General features: G+C 36.8%; 1 protein-coding gene across 2 annotated transcripts in view; it reads right to left on the reverse strand.

Moving 5' to 3' along the window:
- The window catches only part of PCNX (pecanex homolog (Drosophila)), a 223,353-nt gene that overhangs the window by 125,700 nt on the left and 72,521 nt on the right, over positions 1 to 25,132 (reverse strand). For both annotated transcript variants that reach the window (XM_006884726.1, XM_006884725.1), the window contains exons 4-6: positions 24,223 to 24,268; positions 23,352 to 23,441; positions 8,879 to 10,582 (exon numbers count right to left, since the gene is read on the reverse strand). In XM_006884726.1, coding sequence (XP_006884788.1) covers positions 8,879 to 10,582; positions 23,352 to 23,441; positions 24,223 to 24,268 — 1,840 coding nt within the window. The remainder of the gene's footprint in view (positions 1 to 8,878; positions 10,583 to 23,351; positions 23,442 to 24,222; positions 24,269 to 25,132) is intronic.

Below are 25,132 nucleotides of genomic sequence, written 5' to 3' on the forward strand. Positions count from 1 at the left end.
GCACTATGCTACAAACTGCAGTCTTCAAGCATAGGACCAAACCATATTATAAGGCTATACTGAGCTTATAAATGTGTAAAAATGAAGACCTTCCAAAAACAATGGCAATCATATAGCTGCTTGGTGAGTGAAAGAATTCACATGCAATGAATTCTTTTTCTAGTTGTTAAGTACAGCTCTGGCCGGCCTTTTGGGTTAGCTCAATGACCATCAAATAAATTAACAAAAATTCAAATATTTTTCAAGTGGTATTTATTACAAGGCAGACAGCAGTGAACTGGGGAGGACAGTGACAATAAAAGAAGAACTCTGGGGGCCCAGTCCCCAGGGTGCTGAGCTGCTAACCCACACGCAGCACCTCTCTCGTGGGTCAACTCCATCACCCTCTCCACTGAAGAAAAACAGGCAATCTCCTGTGGTGATTCACAGCCATGGAAAACAGATAGAGGATCAAATCTAAGTTAGCTGGCTCCCACAGGAGAGCAATGACTGAATGAAAATAAAAATGCATTTCAGTATGTCAAATTAAGATTCCCGAAGATCAGAAGTAAACTGCAATTTGGGAAATAAATGTTGAAGAAAAAAATAACTGAGTTTGAAAACAAGTAGGTATATATAAAAGCTCATAAAATTAAAACATATTATTAGTAAGCACTCTTAAATTTAAAGAAGGCATCTTTAAGGTAAAAGCATTTTTCTGAAAAATAAATTACTGTATACAACCACTGAAGAAGCTGTGCTGCAATCCCTCAGGCATGCAGTTTGAATCTACCAGCTGCTTCATGGAAGAAGGATGGGTAATCTCCTCACATGCAATTAACTGCCTCTGAAAACCCACTGAAGGGTCGGCTATGGGTTGGCTCCAATTCTACAGTACACAACCACACAACAACCACTGTGGAAGGCAGTCTGGCACTTTCTCAAAAAAATTGGAAAAGAAATACCACTTGACAGAGAATTTCACTAATGAGAATAAAGCCTAAAAAAACAGAACCATTAAAAAAAAAAAACAGACCCATGATTCAAACACATGTATGCACACACGTTTACTGCCACATTATTCACAACAGCAAAGAGATGGAAGCAGCCCGAGTATCCAACAATATACAAATGGATAGGAAAACTATGGTACAGTCACATTATGGAATACTACACAGAACTGAAAAACAAGGAACTTGTAAAACACTACCCAACAAGGGTGAGCCTAGAACACATTATGCTGAGTGAAGTATCTCAGTCACAAAAGGACAAATACTACAATACCACTGTTCTATATTAGGACTAATATGTCAGGTTGGGGGGAGAATAGGAAAAGAGTAGCTAGATAATTAACACTGCATTAGAACAGATGAGGGGAAACAGCCTGAAAGGAATGTATGATTAGGCATTATATGTATGGAAACAACATGGAACAAGAAGTGCATTTGCAAAGTGGATTACAGGAGGGGGAAGGCAGTGGGAGAGAAAATGTGCAACAATGAATAAGTGAAAACCCAATCTTCCTGTAATCCCTCATTAAAATCACAATTAAAAAAATAAAACTACTATATAAAGTAACATTAATTTTTTTTAAAAAATGCAAAATTATTTTGTGCCAAGGCATAAAATTAATTTTCTCTAAACACAGGAAAACCTGTAAAAGCTAGAACCTGTGCAAGGTAGAAACCTACAAGAGAAAAAGAACGCAAATATTTTCCTTTTAAAAGTGAAAGAAAAGTGCTGAGACTGAACTTAAGTAGTCACCGGGAGTGGGGGGGTGTCATTTCCATCCAGTTTCAGCTCTTATCATTTTCACTATATTTTTTCCACTTGTTTCAGATTTAATTTGAGCCAACAATGATGCTGTATATATATATATATATGCAAGCAAGGGTATTGGTCTAATACAGAAACAAATGCTTATAAGCATTATTTTCTGGAAGGCAAAAGAACAATGAGAACCTTCTGTGAAGGTTCTAAGGATCAATTCTACATTAAAATAGTGTCCATCTGTAAACACATTTTAGAAAACTACTATGTTGGCCTAGCGGCAAGAAGTTGTGCTGCAGTCCTGAAGGCACACTGAGGTCACCAGCTGCTCCCTGGGAGAAGGCTGGACAATCTCCTCCTGTGCAATTAACTGCCTCTGAAAACCCACTGGAGGTTCCTGACTCTATGGTACAAAACAATAACAAGAATAAAATTATGGTAATTAAACAGAAGCAATCAAAATTATTAGTTGTTCCATTAATAAGGACTGCCATTCTCACCAATATTTTCAACAATCTCAAAAGCTAAACATATACCTGGGCAGACATAATTATTTCAGTTCTATTTCACAAAAAATTTTTCTAAAATATAGGATTACTTACTTCCACCAGTGGTTTCTAATCCTTGTAATCCTTTGGGAACCGGATGAAAGACAGCCACCCTCTCCCAAGAAAACTGCATTCAGATACAATTTTGCATATATTTTCAAGAAACTCATCTTTATAATAAGCAGCCAATAGTTAACATATAAACTAAATCATATATTTGAAAAGGAAAGCATCCTTATAAATGATTAAAAGACAACACTGTCTTAGTTCACATACACCTACAATTTACAAGTCACTTTTACCCACCTAAACTCACTAGGTTTAAGTTCATGGGAAAATAATAATTAAATGTGAGACAGAATCCAGACCCAAACTAACTACAGTGCCATAGGGTCGATTCGGCCTCAGAGTGGCCTTTTGGTGCCGAAGAGAACTGTACCATAGGTTTCCAAGGCAGAATTTTTCTAAAAACAGACTGACACGCCTTTCTCCCAGTGAAGGGTAGATGGGCACTGCCAACCTTTCGGTGAGCAGCTAAATACTTTAACCACTGAGCTACCTGGGTTCCAAGGCAGGCTGAAATGGTTTTTATTCCTGTTTTACAGAAATAAAAACTGAGGCACAGATTAAATGGCTTTCGATGGTACCCAGTCAGTATTTTAAAGTAAGAAAAATACCTTCATATTTACTCCTACCTCACAGAAGGCATCCACTTCCTAAATAACATGCCTCTGGAAACGCTATGAACTTTGATAAATGATGATAGTTATAGAAAGGCTTCAGGTCTTTTGTTTATAGGGTCGCTTGAGACGTGCTTGATTCGATGGCAGTCAACAAAAACAACCACCTCAAAGAACCAAGCATGGGCTGGTTGGTAGAACTTGTATTTCCAAACATGATAAATTATCTCAATAATAAAATAATTCTTTTCCTTTTTAATATTCTAGGTCAAGTGAGTTTTCCAAATAACTGAAATTCCCAAATCTATTTTATTCTATTTAATGTGCATTCTTCAGTGCTGCTTTATGTACTTCGATTTTGTTCATAATGTATACAGACTAAACAAAAGATAATCTTAGTGAATGAATCATGGCCAGTCATGTTATACACTAGCTACTGCTGTGGTGCTGAAGAAAAGTACTGAATACACCATGGACTGCTAGGAGAACAAACAAGTTCATTCTGGAGAGGGTGAAACCAGGCTGCTCCTTGGAGGCAAGGATTCTGAAGCTTCATCTGACATACTCTGGACATGGTGCAAGGCAGGATCAGTCCTTAGGGAGGGACATCATGCTTGGGAGGGTGGAGACACAGAGCAGGAGAGGAAGACCCTCGATGAGATGGCTTGATTCAGTGACTGGGGTAATGGTAGGCATGTCGGAGACAAGATTGGCACAGGATAGAGCAGGGTTGTACATAGGGTCGCTATGAGTTGCAGGCAACTTGACAGCACATAACAACAACTGCATTACATTACACTATAACAGAATATTAAGATACATTAACTATCTTGATACCCTTGACCATTATTAAGACATAAAAGGTACTCTGCCATACTCTTAATGTCTCCATACTGTTATATTTTTGCTTGATTTGTATAGCTATGCCAGTTTCTTCTTTAATAACAGCTGAGTATTTCTTCTGCTGTCACTGTTTTGCCCACTACACACATACTTCCTCTTCTATAATTTACATCAACTTACCATGTAGACTAAGAAATGGAAAAAAACTAAATTTTTAAGAATTTAAGAATTCTTCTAATCAGTGAAGCAAAAATGCTTGACTCACATTTTCTTGCCTGTATAAGAAAAGGTCTTTTTTCCTTTTCGTTTTAATGTTCAGTGACATTTAAGTAGAAAACAAAAGACTTTCAAATTGCTTATATAACAGAAGCCCACACAAATTGTGCCAAGATTTGGCTTTTCTTTGAATAAAATAATATTTCTTCAACAAAAGATTATCTCTGGTTCCCCATAGAGACCCTATTAAAATAGGATCTTATTTCAGACTTAGAGTAATAAGCCCAAACATTGTATTTAAAAATCAGTTTCTCAGAGAAGCAGAGGTTTAAAAATTTAGGAAAAAAGAAGACCACAGCAAATAAAATTTCCAATTTGAGTGTTCTTCAAAATATATGAACTGATACAGAAAATATGCTATTGTAACATTAGTGAATCATGCAACAAATTCAAACACTCAAAAGAATTTTTTCGGGTTGTCATCAGGTGAATATTTTCCATGACTTTATTTCAGTCAGCTTAAAGATGCATATGTACCTATACACCCACAAAGTGGCACAAAATGTATTAAACTTGGATTCAGAGGTCTAGTTTGTATTTCTAAAATTACATGTAATTAAAATGAACGGTATGCAAGATTTATTAACTGGGCCACCTTAATATGGGTTTCTTACTAAGTCTATTATATTTTCATTTCTTCATCTGTTAAAGAGGGATGGGTATCTTTGTCTATCTTGGGGGTTTTTTATTATTATTAATTTTAATGAAAATTTACAGAGACTTTGGATTTCCATTCATTCATTGTTGCACTTTCGCCCAGTCCACACCTTCCCCTGCCCCAGTTCACGCTTCTTCAAAAGAAATTTTTTAAAAATTTTACAGGTGATGGAAAACAGGACACCATTCTATCAATATTAGCTACCTGTACTTTTTTATCATTGAAATATTAGTCACAACCTATAAAAGATATGCCTCAAAGGATTAAAAAAAAACACAAAATAAGTTATCAACAACAAAAAAGTCTTAGTTTGAACATAAAAGTTTTTTACTGTCTAAGTAATCAGATTAACACTACTGAAGAAATTCTACTTAACAAAATAAAACAAAAAGCAAACTCACTGTAAGAAAGGCAGTTCAGATTGACACCCTGTCTCCCTCTGGTTTTCATGGCTACAAATCTTTATGGTACTAGACTGACTATCTTTCTCCAACAGAATGGATGACAGATTTGGACAACCTTCCAATAAGCAATCCAACATAAAATACATAAGCAATCACTTGCTATGTGACTATCAAAAGATGAATTATGTCTTGCTGCTAAAGTATTTCTAAACTATTAGATGTTTAAAAGATGTTTTTCAGTTAACATTACATCAGAAATTAGAAATTTAGATATTCTTAATTTTTATTATATAAAGCTTCACACTGGCACAATTCAAGTTAACTGTTTATACATTTAATAATTTTCTATTGCAATTTTAGATTATAAAATTAAACAAGGGACAGGATATAGCTGGGTAACATACAAGCTGACATGTTAGAAAATACTAACATAAGTATTCAGGGTTCTGGTGGGCTAGTATGTAAGGAGGTGTGCTGTCAAGTGAAAGGCAGGTGGTTTGAATCCACCAGCTGCTCCTTGGGAGAAAGATGTTCAATCACATGCCATGTGATTTACAGCCTTTGAAAACCTGCTGGAGGGTTGGCAATGAGCCTGTTCTGACTTAACAGCAGTGAGTAAATAAGTAGTAACATAAGCATTTATTAAACTATTTACTATGTCATTAGCATTTTACATTTATTAACTCATTTAACCATCACAACAATTTTGCAATAGAGGTACTATTAGCCCCTCATTTTCACCGGACAAAATGAAGCTTTTAAAAAAGGTTAGTGCTAATTAAGAGTCACAACTACAGTGGACCCTGTATGCTCTCAAGGCTGTCTGATTCCATATCTCGTCCACACTAGACCGACCTATGTCAGACTATTTCTTATCTAATTGCAGCTTTAGCAAAAGTTTACAAAGCACATTGTTTTCTCTATTCACACTAATTTTTGTTTCCTAAATGAATTATAATACTAATAAATTATTCATTCATTCATTCATTCATTATTCATTAATTATAAAGCATGATCATCCCCTTTATTACCTATTCTTTCTCCCTTCACTCATCTCAATTAAATGTTCATTGTTTATTCCTTTTTACACGCTAATCTATCCCTTCTCTGGTAACCCTCCAAGAATGATTCTGTGTGTAAAACTTATTTTTGTACTTTAAAGTATATTTCCTAAACTTCACACCTTCACACTACTGCCGCCATCTGCCTTAGAAGTAAAATAAAATCATTAGGGAACTCATCCACACCTCCGAATTCATTAGGATCAAGTCCATGTACGGTGTGTGCACAGCCAGTCGGCTCGGCTTTTTCAACACAGTTCAGCAGTACCGTGTTTAAGGCAGAAGAGACAGCTCAGAAAAATGTCTCCCAGCATGTCAAATAAGAGCACGGAAATTCACACTAAAATAAACAAGTTATCTTAAACCCATTATTTAAGATGCTGTGTAATTTTTTAATCATAAGAACTGAAACAAAACCCATCCTCCCACCACCTCCATCTTCTAAAAGCCCAAACCTGTACCAAGAATAATGAAAAGCAATAAATTATAAACTCCCAACATTTAAGTAGTCTAGTTTTTCTCTTACTTTTATTCTAAATATAGGAAGTGCAAATAAAACAGCACTTACAATGTCTTCCCTTTGGCAGTGCCTATTTTTCTAAAACACATTATTTCTTGCAACAAAGTACATAAATAGATAGTTCATGATTTCTAATTAACATTCATTAGAGATTATTTGGTATGAGAGTTTTTGTTGCTGTTTGTTTTGAAACTAAAAACACAAAAGTCGGAACCTGGAAATATGATTTCACTTATGTGAAATCATAAACTGCATTAGGAAGCAAATAATGAGGGGGGAGAGTTTCAATCATAGAAAGAAAAAAAGAAGCAAATAATAGGTATCATATAACTTCCCTAAAATACAAGAAATATTCTATGTACCCCAGAAAACAGAAATGACATTTTAAATACAAAGACAGAGATTTATTATAGTTTCTTGTTTTAATTTACTTACTTAACAAGAATATCCACTCATTCTTAATAGTTTAAAAAAATCAAGCTAAATCTTAAAACTCAATATTGTCTTGCATACCTTGAATAATATGTAAAAAGATGTGTGTAAAAACTTACTACAAGTACCACAGATTGTTATATTTTTTTTTTAACAAAATAAAAACTTACTACAAGTACCACAGATTGTTATATTTTTTTTTTAACAAAAATGGAATGATATTCGGGCAGCAAGTAGTTTTAATCCCTTCAGACATAATCAGTTATTATTTAGGTAAAAAATAAGAGAAAATTACTACAATATGGGCTTATAAAAACTCTGAATGAAATGAAAATTATTTTCAAATGAAAGTATGTTCCAAGAGAAGCCTTTAATAAGAAATGTATTAAGAGGCATTTAACAAAACCAACAGAATATAAACTTGAAACTAAAGCGATTAACTAATGGAACTGGAGATGGGGGTAAATAGGCTAAGATGATATTAATGGAAGATAGGTTACTCTGATTCTAGTTAAGAACCAGATTCCACAAAGATCAGATGAGAATGAACACAGTACACTGGACAGGAGAAAACAGTGGAGGAGACACAGAAAGGAAGAGAACTTCACGAACAAAAACAGTCAATACATAATGAAAAATATAAAATCGCCAAAGGATTTTGCACAGCTCCACAAATCTTATGTAAACTATTATTTCAACCAAAACAATCTCACTTTTATCATAGGAAGTATCATACAACCACTAATGGATAGTAAATAAACAATTCAAACCTTGATTTAATAAATTGCTAAGTGTGAAGTTACAGAGGGAAAAAAAAAACCAAACCTCCAAATACTAATGTCTGTAATGTGAGTAACAAACAAAATGAGACTGAACAAACCACACATTTCTCAAACGTTTAATCAGAGATAAAAATCTGGAAAAATCATACAGGAACCATTTGCATGATGAACTTTTGTTGCAGTTCAGTGACATAGCTGTATGAAGTTACTAAAACTGACTTGGAGTGCTCGCTTCAGCAGCACATATACTAAAACTGGAATGAGACAGAGAAGATTAGCATGGCCCCTGCACAAAGACGACACGCAAATTCGTGAAGCGTTCCATATTTTTTTCTACAGATCTAATGATTTCAATGTAACTACTTTGTTGGGATTTTATAGCTAAAGTTATATTTGTATATAAAACTTAACTAATCTGTAAGTGGTAATAAATATATTTGCAATTATTAAATAAAAATAAAAAATTAAAAAAAAAAACTGACTTGGAGCCCTTGTATGCATTTAGTTGTGCAAAGAAGGGGGCTGATATTCCTGGCAAAACATTAACAGTTGGCAACTAGCGTGAAAAAGGTGGAGGTCATCAACAATGAACTAGCATATTTTAATAGGGGCAGGTGTGTCAGACACTGTAAGACTGGCTCAGGACAGGAAAGAGTTCAGAGCTAGGGTGCACAGGGTCACAGTGGGTTACAGGTGACTCGATGGCACAGGATAACAACACAACTGATGGAGGTAGTTATCTTAGAAAAAGATTTTATTTTCTAAGATAACCACATCCTGCCTTGTTTAATTAACAGTGTTTAATTTCATTTAATAACAAGGTGGTAGAGAAAATTTTAACACAAAACTTAATTTAGTAAGTATTAATAACTTATCAAAAAATTACAGTGACTCTGAAGGAAATCACTTCTCGCCATTTACTCACCTCCACTGACTGCATCTTGCTCTTCCCCTTCGGGAAATGCAACCTGGCTTGGCAAGCTATTCCTCGAGCGGGTGACTGTCTCTAACTGGGAAGCCCGCCCCAATAGCGACAGCTCATCTAGCACCTCTCCCTCTTTGGCCTCAAGGTCTGATTTTGAAGTGGTTAATGGTTTGATACTTTCAGGTGCCATGAGCCTGTTTGAGTCATTCAAACACGCTACTGTGCCACTGTCCAGGCTCAACACTCGGGCACGGGTCTTGGCACTGTTGGTGCTGGAAGTCCGTCGTGTGGCCCGCTTTTTGCCAGTTCCTTCCGGACCCAGATGCGTCTTGCATGTGTGCTCGCAGTCCGTGCCCCTTTCTTTATGAATGTGTTTGATCTTCAGGGCACTGTATCTGCCCTCTGGAGACTGACAAGAGTGAGAAGTAGTGCTAGACGAGCTATCACTGCTGAACTGGTGAGCAGACTGAACGCTTGATGTTCTACTCAAGTCGCTTTGATCGCTTGAGTCCTCATCGTGACAAAAGATAGCACTATGCGGTTTGGTACCAGAAACGCCTCGAAAGCAAACATAGTCTCTATGGCGACTGGAGTCAAAACTACTGGCTCGTTTTTTCCCTGTCCGTCTCCTGCCTGATTTGTGGGCTGACGCTGTCCGGTGGATTAAGCTAGAAGATTTAGGTCGAACATCTCCTTCCTTCTGCTTTCCACCAACATCTTTCGAAATCTTTGACTCCACTGGTACAGCTGACTTGTCACTCTGCTCCTCTTTGTTTTCAGATGTTTTTCCAGGTGGTTTGTCCCCTTGGGAAGTAAATTCATTCGCATGGGGATTTTTATTGGCTTCTTCAGAGGCAGAGGTGCTGAGTCCTCTCTGATTGTGCATGTCATCTGAGGTATTAGAATCCTTGGCCTCCTGAACCCCACTATTTGTACTCCCTTCCAAAGCGGTCTTTTCACTGCTAGTCCTTTTGTCACTGGTACAGCTGCCCTTTTCTGTCACATCAACACAGCATTCTTTTTTCCGTCCACTTTTCTTCCCCTCTTTAGGAGACTCGTCATGCTCTGACAGGATGCTCTCTATGTGGGTCGAGCTGGTCTGCTCGCTCTTGTAGCTGCTGACAGTGCTGTTGGTGTCACGGTCTGTCCCACTGCAATAGCTCTCCGTGGACCCACTACTCCGTGTGCTCAGGCTCCTCAGGCTGTCCATGCTTTTGTCTGCCTTCAAAGGCTTGTTCTTCCCACTTTTTGTGGGTGGCTGGGAATTGCTTTTTTTCAGGTCACCAACGAGCTGAAACTCCCCAGATAAACAAGCATTTTCAATCAAGGATTCTTTGGATCCAGAATGAGGCTTGGAAGATTCTAACTCGCTGACCGGATCTAAGCCACGTCTTTGCTGATAGAGAGGGAAGTCATTTAGTGACGTGTCTGGAAAAGCCACAGCAGAGCTAGAAGTCCGCGGTACACCCCGTGGCCGGTGATCTTTCCTGTAGGAGTGTGAGTGTAAAGGTACGAGGGAAGCCACTTCTGTGTCGCAGGCGCTGGACAGAGACTGCTCGACGTGGTGGTGGCTGTGAGTTGGAAGACTCACTTTGTCACTGAAGTCCCTTGGCAAATCCTGCCCACATGAGGATAAGGAAGGCTGAATGGAGATGAAGGAGTCATTGGAGACCAGGCGGAAGAGCTTCCGGTCGGTTGCCAAATCTGTTTCAAACACATAATTTGGAAATGTTAACACAAATCTTATGATCTGCTTTTCTACTGTTTGACAACAGAAAGAATTCACAGCATACAATAAATCAAATATGAATTTCTCAAGAGTTCACTGAACAGTATTGGCTAGTCACTAGTTTCTACTTTACAGCAGCACAAAGAAACCATTCTACTGATGGAATCAACTGAACCTCCAGTTTTTCAAACGGCCTCAAGAAAGGGTCTACAGACAAACAACAGTAAGAGATATTAGGATAGTATGTAAAACAGACTTGGTTTGCAGATGAACTTGTTCTCTACCTTACTAACTGGGTAACTCTGGGCTGTCTAAGTCATCAGTAAGATATAATTATCAACCTCACTAAGGACAAGAGAGGAATAATTAAGTTAATAATATGTAGTGCTTAGCACAATATCTTATACAATTAATGGCAGTGGTCATTATTTTTGTTTATTAACACAATATTAATTTCCTCTTGAAGGACAATTATGTTATAAGACTATTAATATAAACAACTAAGAAGACATTTACATACAACTAAAATAAATCTTAGAGGATTAAAGAGCTGATAAGGGAGAACAGGAAGTCAAAACTAGGTAAGGTAGTTTAAGAGAAAGGTAATATACAATAAGAGTTTGACCAGACAAAAGTAACGAATTCTACTAATCAACTGTAATTAATGTTATAAAAGAAAGTGTCAATGGATGACTGAATGACAATCCAACATGATATTTAAACTTTCACTCAAATAAAAAAAATAATTCATGGTTACCAAAATAATACTTAAAAGGCATAAAAGTACATATTTAACATTTTTCATTGATAAAGTCATTATGAAATGCCTCACTAAAAATATATATATATATATATGTGTGTGTGTGTGTGTGTGTGTGTGTGTGTGTGTGTGTGTATATATATATCCCACTAAGCATGTAAACTCACTCCTTTAATCTCCATATAGTGCAAAGATTACTTGTTTGAGAGACTAGCAGTCTAGCTATACACGATATATAAAAATATAAATAAATCTACCTACTTACCTGACAGTTTAAAAGACTAAAGAGTACAAGATCCAAGTCATAGTCTTTTTAATGATGTGCTGTGCACCTGAAAGCTGGACAGTGAAAGAAGATGGCAAAAGAATCTATGTCTTTGAATTGAAGTATTGGAGAAGTGTACTGAATAATCTCATGGACTGTCAAAAGAACAAACAACTCTGTCTTAGAAAAGTGCAATCAGGAGGCAAGGACAGTGACACTCGGTCTCCCAGACTTTGGCAAGTGGTAAAGAGGGCCCAGTCCTTGGAAAAGCAACATCACGCAGACGGTCAGAGAAAGAAAGGAAGACCCCGACCAAATGATTGACATGGTGACTGTACCAATGGGCTCAAGTGTATGTTGAGGATGGTGCCAGAAAGGGCAATGTTCAGATGTATTATTCAGAGAGTTGCTATGAGTCTTAGTCAAACCTATGGTACCTAAGAACAACAATAACCTAACTACACTGCAGCCTATCTTGGAATATAACACTGAAAAGGCCCAATTTTTCATATACATTTTGATAAGAGAAGGATGGCTGAATCTGCTGTTAGTTCAAGAAAAAAAAAAAACACAACTGTCTTGACATAACTACACAAGTACGATGAAAAATTCTGTAAGTCAGACTACAATAAGTTGGTAGGATCTTGAAAATAAAAATCATGGCTCTCCAGTTAGAGTAAATTAAGAATGAAAGGACATCTGGTGGCTTAGTGGTAAGGAGTTGCATTGCCAATCCAAAGGCATGCTGTTTGAATTGACCAGCAGCTCCACAGGAGATAAATGGGCAGTTGCTTCCCGTGTGATTTACTGCCTCTGAAAACCTGCTGGAGTGTCAACTAGTAGTCAGTTCAGACTACACTGAAAACACACACACACACTGAACTATGAAAGACGTTTATAAACTTTTAAAAAATTCAAATCTAAATTAGACTTGCTGTCATTGACCTCCCCAAAGTACTGAAGAGCAACGATGTCAGTCTGGAGACTAAGGTGCATCTGATTCAGACCATTACTTTGCAATTACTTGTTATGTGTCAGAAAGCTGGACGATGACTATGATGATATAAGGAGAGTTGATGTCTTTGACTCTTTGACCTGTGGTGTTAGAGAAGAGTATTGAATATACCATGGACTGCTAGGAGAATAAACAGGTTCATCCCGGAGAAGGTGAAGCCAGACTGCTCCTTGGAGGCAAGGATTGTGAAGCTTCGTCTGATATACTTTGGACATGCTGCAAGGAGGGACCAGTCCTTAGAAAAGGACGTCATGCTTGGTATGCCTGGGAGGATGGAGGGACAGTGCAGGAGAGAAAAACCCTTAATGAGATGGACTGATTAGGTGGCGGCGGTAATAGAGGTAGGTGTGTCGGGACAGTTAAGATTGGCACAGGATAGAGCAGGGTTTAGGGCTGTTGTACATAGGGTCGCTATGAGTTGCAGGCGACTTGACAGCACAGAACAACAACAACATATTAGACCTAAGTAATTAAAAACTTAAGAAGTTGTCTCTAAAAATGTCTCACAGGACTTGTAATTAAAAAAAAAAATTTAACTTGTATTAAATTTTTTTAATATTTTCAGGAGAATTAAAATCTATAATCTTTACCATTTGTACATAACTATCACTACACTTGTATTCTCTCCAAAATTTAAATGCTAACATCTTAATTCCTTTTTTGTTTATATTAAACACAACATGCCATATTAGTGTGTCTCATTTTAGGCTTCCAGTAAAATATCACCAATTCCAATACGCCAACATTTCCAGAAAGAAAGAGAAATCTCTCATAAAGATTTACAGCATTAGAAACCCAATTTCTAAACTTTCACTCAAAAAGAAATCTTTCTTTAAAAAGATGGGGTAATAATAGGCACAACTAATAGTAATTAATTTTATAAAATACAATGTATATGAATGATTGTATGAATATAGTGTAAATATAAGACTGTATAAACCATAATACACAAGAATGAAATATAATAAAAACAAACAAACAAGAAAAGAAACCGTTTGAAAAAAGATAAAGCCTTTCAGGAGGGTTGCTATGAATGCAAACTTATTCAACAGCACTAGGAACTTCAATACATAGTCTTTATAGGCAGTTATGAAGGAAGCAAGATACATATTTCTATAACATGAACTTTATCAAACTAAAATTTACCAACTCTGAGCAAGTAACTGAAAGTTAATACTACTTTTAAAAAAAATTCTAATAAAATCAAGTCCCTTCAGGATGCTTTTACAAAGCACAAATTTCAGCTTTTCATTTTAAAATGGCCAAAATTACTTTAACACAAATGCTTATTTTCCAGCATTTTCAAATAAGCATGCCAGGAAAAGCCAAATTTTGACAGGCAGAATTTAAGGGAGCTTAGGGAAATCTCAAGCATATTTGTTATCTCAGTAATGTCAATATACAGAGATGCCTTTTTATCTAAATAAAAATTTATAAAGCATGTCAGGCACTTAAGAGAAGGGGAAAATATGCTTCATGGTGGCAGGCATTGGTGTGCATTTCAGTGAAGCAATCTGACAATATGGCAACGATCTCAAAAAAGTATTCTTATCCTTTAATCAATAATGTCTTTCTAAGCGTTGCTGCTAAGAAATAAAATCAGGTATGTTTCTAAGGTTCTAACACAAAGTTGCTCATGTTGGGTTAGCATAACAGTGTTCATGAAAATGACTGAATAAATGATACTTAACAAAGTTTATTACATAAGTTTATGTAAGTTCTGAAAATGTGTTCAATGATTACATTAAAAATAGGAGAAATAGACACATACTGCTTAGGGCCACTGCTGTAGAATGGGACTGACATCAGGGTCAGGATGAGACTAAGAAAAATTGGATAAATTATGTATACTGCATTGAAACAGGTGAGGGAGAGAACAGTTTAAAAGCAATATATGATTGGGCACTATGGTTATAACAAGAGTCCAGAATGAAAGCTGCATGGTGGAGTGTACTGGGGAGCAAGGTTGGCAGTGACGGGGGGATTGTATACCAATGAAAGAATTTTTCTTTTACTTTTCAAAGAGAAGAGCAAACTGGAGGGGAGGGATGGGCAGGGAGAAAAATGCAACAATGAATGAATGGAAATTCAAAATCTCTGTAAACATTAAAATTAATAAAATAAAAATTTTTAAAAATATGAGAAATACTTAAGTGAAAAGAGCAGCAACAAGTAAAAAGTTAAGATTCCGATTCTGCAAATTAAAAAGCAACTAAGGGCATATGTATGTATATTCATACATGTGTTTTAAGGGATAAAACACATTCGATTGCATAAAGAAATGAAGTCCTGATGCATGCTACAGCCTACCTAAATCTGATTTACAACATGCTTAGTGTGCGGGGGTGAAGAGGGAGGAGATAAAACCAAAAACCAAGGTCATATATTATATGGAAATGAGCTCTTGTGGCGGTGTATATAGGGAGCTGGGCTGCTAATCTAAAGGCAGCACCTCTCTGGGGATCTGAATCCACCAGCAACAAGTTGGGAGAAAGATGTGGCAATCTCTTAGGATTTACAGCTCCAGAAACTCACTGGAGGAGCAGCCAGAAATCAGCTGTGACTCAATGACATGCGGTTTTTAAAGGAGTCTCTGGGTAATGAATATAAAGTGTATCTTTGAATTTAATTTGCAGATAAGTAGGAACAAATATGACACGGTCATAATTTAGTTTTACCTTAGTGCAAGAAAAAGTCCAGTCTTTTTAATGGCTGCATGTGCAACAAGTCAAAGTGTTTGTGACAAATTCTCTGCCAGTAGTGGTTGGCTGAATCATTTCCAAGGGAGGGCAAATTCACACAATAGTAAAAGGTAAACAGGAGTGATGTCTCTAAGTCAGACGTGCATAACCTAAGGATTTACTGTAATTCCATTAATGTGGAATGCCCAAAACAGGAAAGTTGCCCAGAGACAGAAGTACATTAATGGTTGCCAGAGAAGGAGAGAGAAGAATAGAGAATGAATTCTAACAGGTTTCTTTTGTGGGGTGATAAAAATACTGACCACTAGGTAGTGTTAATACAAAGTTACACTAAAAAAAAAAATCACTTAACTGTTCACATTAATAGTATCATTTTAGTGTCTGGGATTAATGTCAATAACAAAAACGTGAGAAAAAAAAACAGATGCTACAACAAAAAAAATTTTATCAGTGTCAAAAATATAAATTGTTTCTATTCTTCTTCAATCTTAATACACTTTCCAAAGTTAACATATATTACTTTAATAAAGCCATATTTTCCACTTCATTACAGGATCATTCTCATTACTAAACATGCTATTACTATCTTATAAAATCTAAATCCTGTAGTGTCAGAAACCTTGAAAATAGGCTTTTCTATCTACTGTTTTAGCCCCCACTGGAGGAATGGTCTCCAGCTACCTTAACTGTGGACACATGAACTTGCAAATCATCACCAGCTGTGAGACAAATATAAAAGAGTGCTTTCCACACTGTGAAAAACAGTAATGGAAAGGGAGTGAAGAGACTGTGGCACTGCTATGAAGAGACCATGACAAGGTGTAATGAGAGGAACCCTGGAGATGGAGCCATAGTTAAAGGTTTTGCTTACTGGATGACTGAAGGCAAAGTAGGCTTGAAACTTCTCGAAGATAAAGTTTGCTGGACAACTGAGGAAACCAGAGGTGCATCTGTGCTACTGAAATGAACATGGACTTTCACTAATTAAGGACTTGTGCCTTGATAATCTGACTTTGGACTTCTGAATTAAACCTGGACTTGCATTGTGTCATAGTCTTCTTTGCCTCCCTGACTCCCCAATCTAATTCCCTAATAAACCCCACAATTGTAAATAAAGTCTCTAAGTCAAGCTGCAATGAAAACTAGGCCCAATGACTGATATAAATAAGAGCAGCTCTGACCATGTATGTATTTGTTTAGTTTTGTGGATATTCCTTTATGAAGCAGACAAAAGTCAGACTCTGTGACCCCCACTTTGTGTCTACTTTTTACACACTATAAAAAGGTAATGGATATTACTTTAATAGAGCCTTATTTTTTCCACCTTATTATTGGATCATTCTCGTTACTTTACAGACATGCTGTTATTTTTCTTACAAAATCTAAATCCCTTTTATCTTCACCTCCTGGGCTAAAGGGAGGAAAGATTGTCAATGAGATGGGCTGACACAGTGACTTTAACAATGGGATTGAGATCATGAGGATGACCCAGGATCGGGTACGGTTTTGATCTGTTGTTTATAGGTCACTGCGAGACACAGTTGACTTGACAGCACTTAACACAACAACCCCCCTTTTACAACAATTCACAAAAAGGAAAATGTCTATATATGTTGTCTGAATTATTTTTCTCCAATTCTTTCTTAAATCTACCTAATCCTAATCACTTAAAACTGTTATCCAAAGTCACCAACATCCTCTGCACTGCTAAAGCCAACATTCAGTATCAGTCCTCTTATCACAGGCAAACGATGACAAAGATGGCCATCCATTCACCTTTAAACACTGAATACCATGCTCTTGTGGCTTTACTTCTGCCTCACCTGTCCCTCCTTCTCAGTCCTCCTGGACGTACTCAACTAGGAGGAGTCAAGGTGCTATTATATCTCCACTTCTTCTATCATACATCTTGCTTTCTGGTTCTCTGGTGTTATTACATTTTTATTGCCAATGGATAAAAATTGGCAGTTCAAATCTACCAGCTGCTCTGAGGAAGAAAAACAGGCAGTCTTCTCCCATAATGATTTGCAACCTCAGAACCTGGATGAAAACCATGCATTGGAATTGACAAAACAGAAGTGAATTTGTTATTTCTAAGACTTAGAAATATCTCTAACTAGTTCCTCCATCCTCTGCCCAGCTTCCTTATTCTCATGGAAGTGGATTAGAGTTCCAATCTTTGGTAGGGAAGGTATGAATGAGTTCTGCCTCAGAAACTACAGATTCTTTTTCCCTGAACTGCCAAAGGGAATGATGCATTCCTACATCCTCAGTTTTATCTCATGCTTCCTGAATCAATTAAATGCTATCCAATTAAGTGAATGTCATAGCCCTCTAATCCAAACTAGTAAGAGAACCACAAAGCCTTGTAATTGAGCCAGTATGAATAATTGCCACTAGGTGGTGCCAAATTGTAGCCCAGGCCAAGAAGACTCAATCAGGGAGTCATACCACCTGATCTCAAAAATGTGTTTGCTGTTAGTTAATGAACTTTGTAACAATTCCACATCTGACATAATTTAACTCATTTAATAGTTATCTTAAATATTTATTAAAAATTATAATGTACGTTAATATTTATACACTGACTAATATTAAACTCCAACTTTTACCCAAATTTAATTGCTGTTTGTTGTTATGCGTTATTATGACTCATAGTGACGCTATGAACAACTGATCTGAAGCCTATCCTATCCTCACCATCTCTGACACAGCTGAGTCCAGTGCTTAATCCCTGTGTCAATCCAGCTCATGGAGGGTCTTCCTCTCCTTTGCTGACCTACCTTCCCAAACAGGATATCTCTTTCCAATAATAGCCTCTTCTAACAACACGTCCAAAGTATGTGCCTCCAAGGAGCATTCTGGAAGCACCTTCTCCAAGACACACCTGTTTCTTGTTCGGCAGTCCATGGGATATTCAATACTCTTCTCCAATACAACTCAAAGTTACTGACTCTCTTTCTGTCCTTCTTACTCAATTATCCAGCTCTGAGATGCAGAGCAGGTGACTGGACTAAATTTTCTACTTGTTATTCTTATTTGGATCTCTAACAGTTATCTCACATCAAATACTTCTAAGTTGAACTCTCATCTTAACCACACTGTGATCCTCTCATTTATGATCTGCTCCTCAGCCATCTCCTAGTTGTCTCCTCAGTCGTCTCAGTTGCTCATAGGGATACCACCCTTCCTGATGTTTACAGCTAACCCTGACTACTATTTTTCTTATACCCTGTATCCAAAGTTATTAGCATACCCTCTAGCATACCCTCTTACTATCTTCCACACATACCCAATCAGTCCACATTTCACTGCCCCTCTTGCCTCTGCCAGAAATTACTAGAACAACTTTCTAACTAAACTTTCTCCATCTTCTTCACCCACTTCATAAGAGCCAGAACTATTCCGTTTAAAAATATCAGATAGATCTTAACACTCCTGTGCTGAAACCAAAGCCCTCTTGTAAATAGAGTTAAAAGACCCTGTGTCATTTGATGCTTCATGTACTCTGCTCCAGCCAAACTACTTCTCAAACACGGCAGGCACCCAAGCAGATATATGTACACCCAAGTTTATTGCAGCTTTGTTCACAATAGCAAAGAGTTGGAAACAACCCGTGTCCATCATCAAATAAATGGCGAGAGAAGCTGTGGTATATTCACACAATGGAATACTATGCAGCACGGAAAAAAAAAAAACCAAAAACAAAAACAAAGAACTCCTGAAATATGGGTAACCATGGAGGACATTATGCTGACTGATATATCTCAGTCATCAAAAGACAAATACTGCATAATGCCACTGTTATAGAAGAGGACAGACACGTGGGTTGGAAGGAAACAAAAAAAAAGGAGATAAATAATGTACACAGCATTGAAATAGACAAGGGAGAGGACTGTATGAAAGGAATATAGGAGTAAGTATTATTGGCATGCCAAGAGTCCAGAATAAAAGCTGCATAGTAAAGTGGTGGTGGAGGCGGGGTAGGGGGAGGAGACATGACTGTATAACAATGAAAAACTTTTTTTCCAAAGAAAAAAGCAAACTAGTGGGGAAGAAGTATAGGGAGGAAAATGTGTAACAATGAATGAATGGAAATGTAAATACATATGTATATATGTGTATATGTGTATGTGTGGGTATATAAACAACCAAAAAAAACCAAATAAAAACCCCTGGGAGGCATGCTGCTCCTTTAGGGTCTCCGTGCCAGCTACTCCTCTGTGTAGAGGTTCCCTCCCGTTAAATATCCTGAGAGTTTGCTCCTTGACCTCCTTCAGGTCTTTGTCTCAGTGAAGTTTCTCCCCGACCACTTCACTTCAAACAATCACCCTGGCCCCATCAATTCCTACCTTTGCTCTCTATCTATTACATGTATATTTTATTTATGCTCATGTGATTTTATACTAATGGAAAATATGCTACAATGAAGTCATATGGTTCTGGTTGTTTATTCACTGGTTTATTTCCAGTACTTAAAATTGTGCCAGGCACAAAACAGGTATACAATGGCACATAATGGCTGCTGAATTATAAATATATGATAAAATACCATGAGGTAAGGTGATTAAAAGGATAATTCAAAACTATATTTAAATTCAAGAAATGCTACTATTAGACAATGGCCTTCAATATGGATTATATTTCAATATCCAGAAAACAAAAAAAAAAAAAGAAAACAAAATCCTCAAATAAATCAATAGGCAGCATCATGATAAATGCAGAAAAGAGAGAAGCGATCAATATTTTCACTTTACTTGGATCCATAATCAATATCCATGGTAGGAGCAATCAAGAATTAAAAAGATGCAATGCAGCTGGCAAATCTGCTATCAATAACCTCTGTTTTAGAAGTGATAACCAGCAAAGATGTCAGTCTGAAGACTAAGGCCTAATTCAAGCCATGATATCTTCAATTGCTTCATATGCATTAGAAAATTGGTAACAAATAAGGAAGCCTAAAGAAGAACTGAAGCCTTTAAATTTTGGTGTCAAAGAGTATTGAATATACCATAAAATGCCAAAAGATGAAACAATTCAGCACTGGACAAAGTGAAACCATGGTGCTCCTTTAAAACTAAGATAGTGAATACTTTATCATACACACCTTGGACATGTTGTCAAAAGGAGCCAGCCCATGGAAGAATATATCATGTTTAGAAAAGCAGAGGGGTCAGTGTAAAAGAAGATGATCCCCAATGAGGTGGAGTGACACAGTGCCTGCCACACTGAACCTGAATAAGCAAAGACTTTGAGGATGGTGCAGAATAGGACAAGGTTTGGATGTGCCATTCTTCAGTCCTATTCTTCTCCATGGTAACCAACAACAACTTTGTATCTACATGGCTAGGGCCAAGTTTCTTAGAACTCCTCTCTACTATCAACTATGAAACTTGTAATGAGGACTAACTGAGTGGAATACTTAGAAGACAGGCTCCATTAGGGGTTGGCAAACTAAGGCCCAGCCACTAAATCCAGCCCTCAGTTTATCCAAAAACTAAGTTTACTAAACACAGCTTTTCATTTGTATTTGCTTAAGGTTACTAAGTACGGTTGTAGAACTGATTACAAGTATTTTGATCGTGTTTTGCTTTCTTGTGCTTCACATATATGGTGACACATGATCCTAAAATGCACTGCAACCAATCTAAGATGATTAACTAGGCTGTTTTCAAACAGTCTGAAGATTATAGGATAGAAAGGGATATTGTAATTCTCAACCAAATCATTTACTTTTAACTTTTAAAATCCTAAACATGATTGTTGTGGGTTTTTTATGTGTGTGTGTACTACAGAGTCAGAACCAACCCAAACCTGACCATCTGGTGGGTTTTCAGAGGCAGTTAATCGCACGAGAGAAGACAGCTCATTCTGCTCCTACGGATCAGCTACTGGCCTTGAACCTTGTGCCTTTGGGATTGCAGTGCAGCTTCTTTCTTGTCACTGGGTCAAGGGAGGGTATGAGAGAGTAGAGGCAGGAGGGATTGTCCACAAAAGGAAAGAATGATCTAGTACTACAGTTCTCAAAAAGCACATGCTCATGGGCCTTGGTAAATATCCCAAGTTAGGGATCTGTGTGTAAATCAAGAGTCTCCTGAATTAAGAAAAGGAAATCTATCAGTCTGCCACTCTACCCAACATTACCTAAGGGAGAATAAAAAGGGCACACTGGAAATAGGGAGACAAGTTTCTAATTCGATATTGATCCTGAACTGTATGTCCCTGTACAATCTTCATTATGAAAGATGAAAGGCTGTTATGTAGACTGTACAACCCTGTAAAATCTTCATTTTGAAAGACGGAACCCATATAGAAAGCTGAAGGCTGGTATGTAGTCTTTGATCTTGTTCAGTGAGTGCTTTAAGTCTTCACTTTCTGCAAGCAAGGCTGTGCTATCTGCATAATTCAGGTTGCTGATGAGTCTTCCTCCAATCTTGAGGCGACATTCTTCTTCATATAGCCCAGCTTCTCAAATGATTTGTTCTGCATCCAGATTGAATAGGTATGGAGAAAGAATACACCCTTTACTGATCTGAAACCATGCAGAGTTTCTTTGTTCTGTTCAAAGAACTGCTTTTTGGTCTATATATACATTTCACATGAATATAATTAAGTGCTTTGGAGTTCCCATTCTTCTTAATGTTATCCATAATTTGCTGTGATCCATATAATCAGAGACTACAGCCACCAATTTGGATTACATCTCAACATTAAGAAAACAAAATCTTTACTACTAGACCAATAGGCAACATGATAGACGAAGACAAGAGGGAAGTTGTCAATGATGTCATTTCATTTGGATCCACAATAAGCACAATAGTAGCAGAAGTCAAGAATTCAAAAGTTACATTGCATTGAGAAAATTTTCTGTCAAGGATCTCTCCAAAAACTAAAGAGTAAGGATATAAGTTTCAAGATTAAGGTACACCTGATCCAAACCATGGTATTTTCAATTGCTTCCTATGCATCTGAAAGTTGGACAATGAATTAGGAAGACCAAAGAATCATCAGTGTCTTCGAACTGTGGTGGTGTCAAAGAGTACTGAGTGCTCGACGGACTGCCAAAAGAACCACCAATCAATCTTGGTTTAAGAAGGGCAACCAGGGAGTTCTTTAGAGGCAAGGATGGTGAAACTTGTCTCACATACTTAGGGCATGTTGTCCATTGGAGTTGGCCAGTCCTTGGGAAAAACATCATGTTGGGGAAGGCAGAGGGTCAGCAAAAAAAAAGACGACCCTAAATGAGACACTTGACACAATGACTGCAACAGTGAATTTAAAGATGGCGGAGACTGTGAGGATGGCTCAGGACAGGGCAAGTTCAGATCTGCTGTCCATAGAGCCTCGGTGTCAGTCTTGTGGATGGTACCTAACAGCAACAATCGAACTTGAAAATGGAAGTGACAGACCTATCTTTTCATGTTCAGAAATTTAAATTCAATTATTAAAATGCGGTAGTTCTCATAAAAAGAATTCAATCCAAAAAGGATTCAAAATCCAACATATTCATGAAAGTACAGACGCATATGGAGAAACATAAGTCAAAATTTCTATTATTAATCTTGTAAAAGAAGATTCTATGTGAAAGACAAACACAGTTTTTCTTTGCTCATCCAACAAAGCAAGTTATTTCTGTTAGAACCTAGGGCTTGTGCAGCTGAGCAAGAGATGAAGCAGCTGGCACTCAGAGGCCACACAGAGTGGAAAATGATAGCTTTATCCACGAGATTATCACCGAGCTCGGAAAGATGTTCTCATCAACTGCAGGACAACAGATCTTTATCGCCTATTTCATACTAGTTCCGGGGCATACACTAATAAAATGTCTCTATGTTCACTTGGCAGAGGACGTAAAAGCACTTTTGACATTACAACTAGCCCAGTAAATCTTTAGTGTTTCTTAAAAATTACTACAACGAATTATGAAAAACTTTGATGTTATGAACAAATTCAGTCTGGTCCTCCCAGTATTTAATGCCATGGTAAAGCAGAATGTTCTTACCTTGTTCTTCACTTCCTTCCTTACAAAGACTAGAGCTCTGGCCCAGACTTAAACTGATGTCATCAGAAGTCTTCGCAGTGTCTGTATCTCCTACAAAAGTTAAGAGAAATAGTGAGGACATTATAGTAGAAGTCAAGGCTAAGAAACATGACAAAATCAAGAAATGACATCAGAGCTTACACAGATATCTATCAACAAAAACAGCTTCTGATGCTGTTGCTGTTGTTAGGTGCTGTCAAGTTGAGTACGACTCATAGCAACCCTATGAATAATGTCATAATAAAGGGAGATGAAGGGAACACAGATGTATCACTATCAGACTAAATCATTATAGTCACCGTAATTCACTGTACTACAATCAAATAAAAGGGAAAGATTCACAATAGCTAATAAAAGCTATTATGAAAAAGAAATTAAAAGTATGTTATTTCTTTTCCAAGGAAAATAAGATTAAAAAAAACTGTACAGTATAAATACAAATTTACCTGAAATAGCTGGATAAAACAAAAGGCGGAAATAACACTACTTTTTTTTAAACATTGCATTTGTAGCCACACTTAAAAGATTCTATCTACATCAAATTAATGGCCCATGAACCACGCTAAAATCAATGAAAGTATTTTTTCATCAAAGCGAAGAAGTTTCTCATAGTCCAAAACCTGCAATTTACACGGTGAAAGTAGTCAAATACTCTACTGAAATCTAAAGAATGAAAGAGGACCGCAATTTAAATCAAGCTGCTTTTAATATAATCTTACTGGTAAAATAATTTCAAGAATGATTTTTCATTTCATTTAAATATATGATATTCAGCTATCTTTATTACACCCAAAAATTAAATGGAGGCAACTTCAAGTTATAGCGTATCTACCTTTAATAGTTGCTGCAGTTCCAAGACGAGAGGAACCAGATCCAATCTGAAAAGGTAACATGAACTAAAGTTAATTAAAATGCCAGCTATACCTCATCATCTATTTAGACTAGAAACATTCTTTTAAAAATTCTTATATTATCTAAACAGGTTATCCAGTCCCTTTTATGAGTTTAAAAAGCTACCCCGCCACCACCACTTGGCATGTGATAGTAACAATATGACCTATTTTTCTGTGACACATGCCATACACTTCTTTCTGATGTGCTGAGATCCTGAGTACCTCTGGATATTCAGGACGGATAGAGCTTCTAGTGCCAGATGCCTCCACCCTAAGGCAGCTCACAAGCTGCCCTGTCAATCCAAATGCTGGTAGTTCAATTCCACCAGTTGCTCCAAGGCAGAAAAGATAGGTATATCTCCTATCATGTGATTTACAGCTTCTGAAAACTCACTAGACAGTCAGCTATGAGTCAGTTCCAACTATAAGATAATGACTTTAATTTTCATCATGATGTGTTCATGTAATGAACAAAAGTAAAACTGTGTGTTGAATTTAATTAAAACAAACAGACTTATCAGACATAATAGCATAAGATGCAATGAGCAATGTCAATCTTACTATAAAATTAAGAGTGTTTCAGCATACTCTTTCCCGAGTTTCAAGGAAAACGTAAATCCCTACAGTCTGAAATAACAAATTTAAAGAAATTTAAAAAAAATCCTTTAACTTAAGCTATTATTAAAACATATTTAAATTGACAATTTTCAGATGTTCTCACATTGCCCTGTAATGTCATATATTGTATTACATAAAGTTAATATAAACAAATACAAATTACATTAGTAAAGGAAAACATGTAATGATGTGAGAGTTATGAAATCACCAAGTCTTAGTGTTTCTATACTT

Source organism: Elephantulus edwardii, unplaced genomic scaffold, assembly GCF_000299155.1.
Source record: "Elephantulus edwardii isolate Elephantulus edwardi_28Jun2011 unplaced genomic scaffold, EleEdw1.0 scaffold00037, whole genome shotgun sequence".
Lineage (NCBI taxonomy): Eukaryota > Metazoa > Chordata > Mammalia > Macroscelidea > Macroscelididae > Elephantulus > Elephantulus edwardii.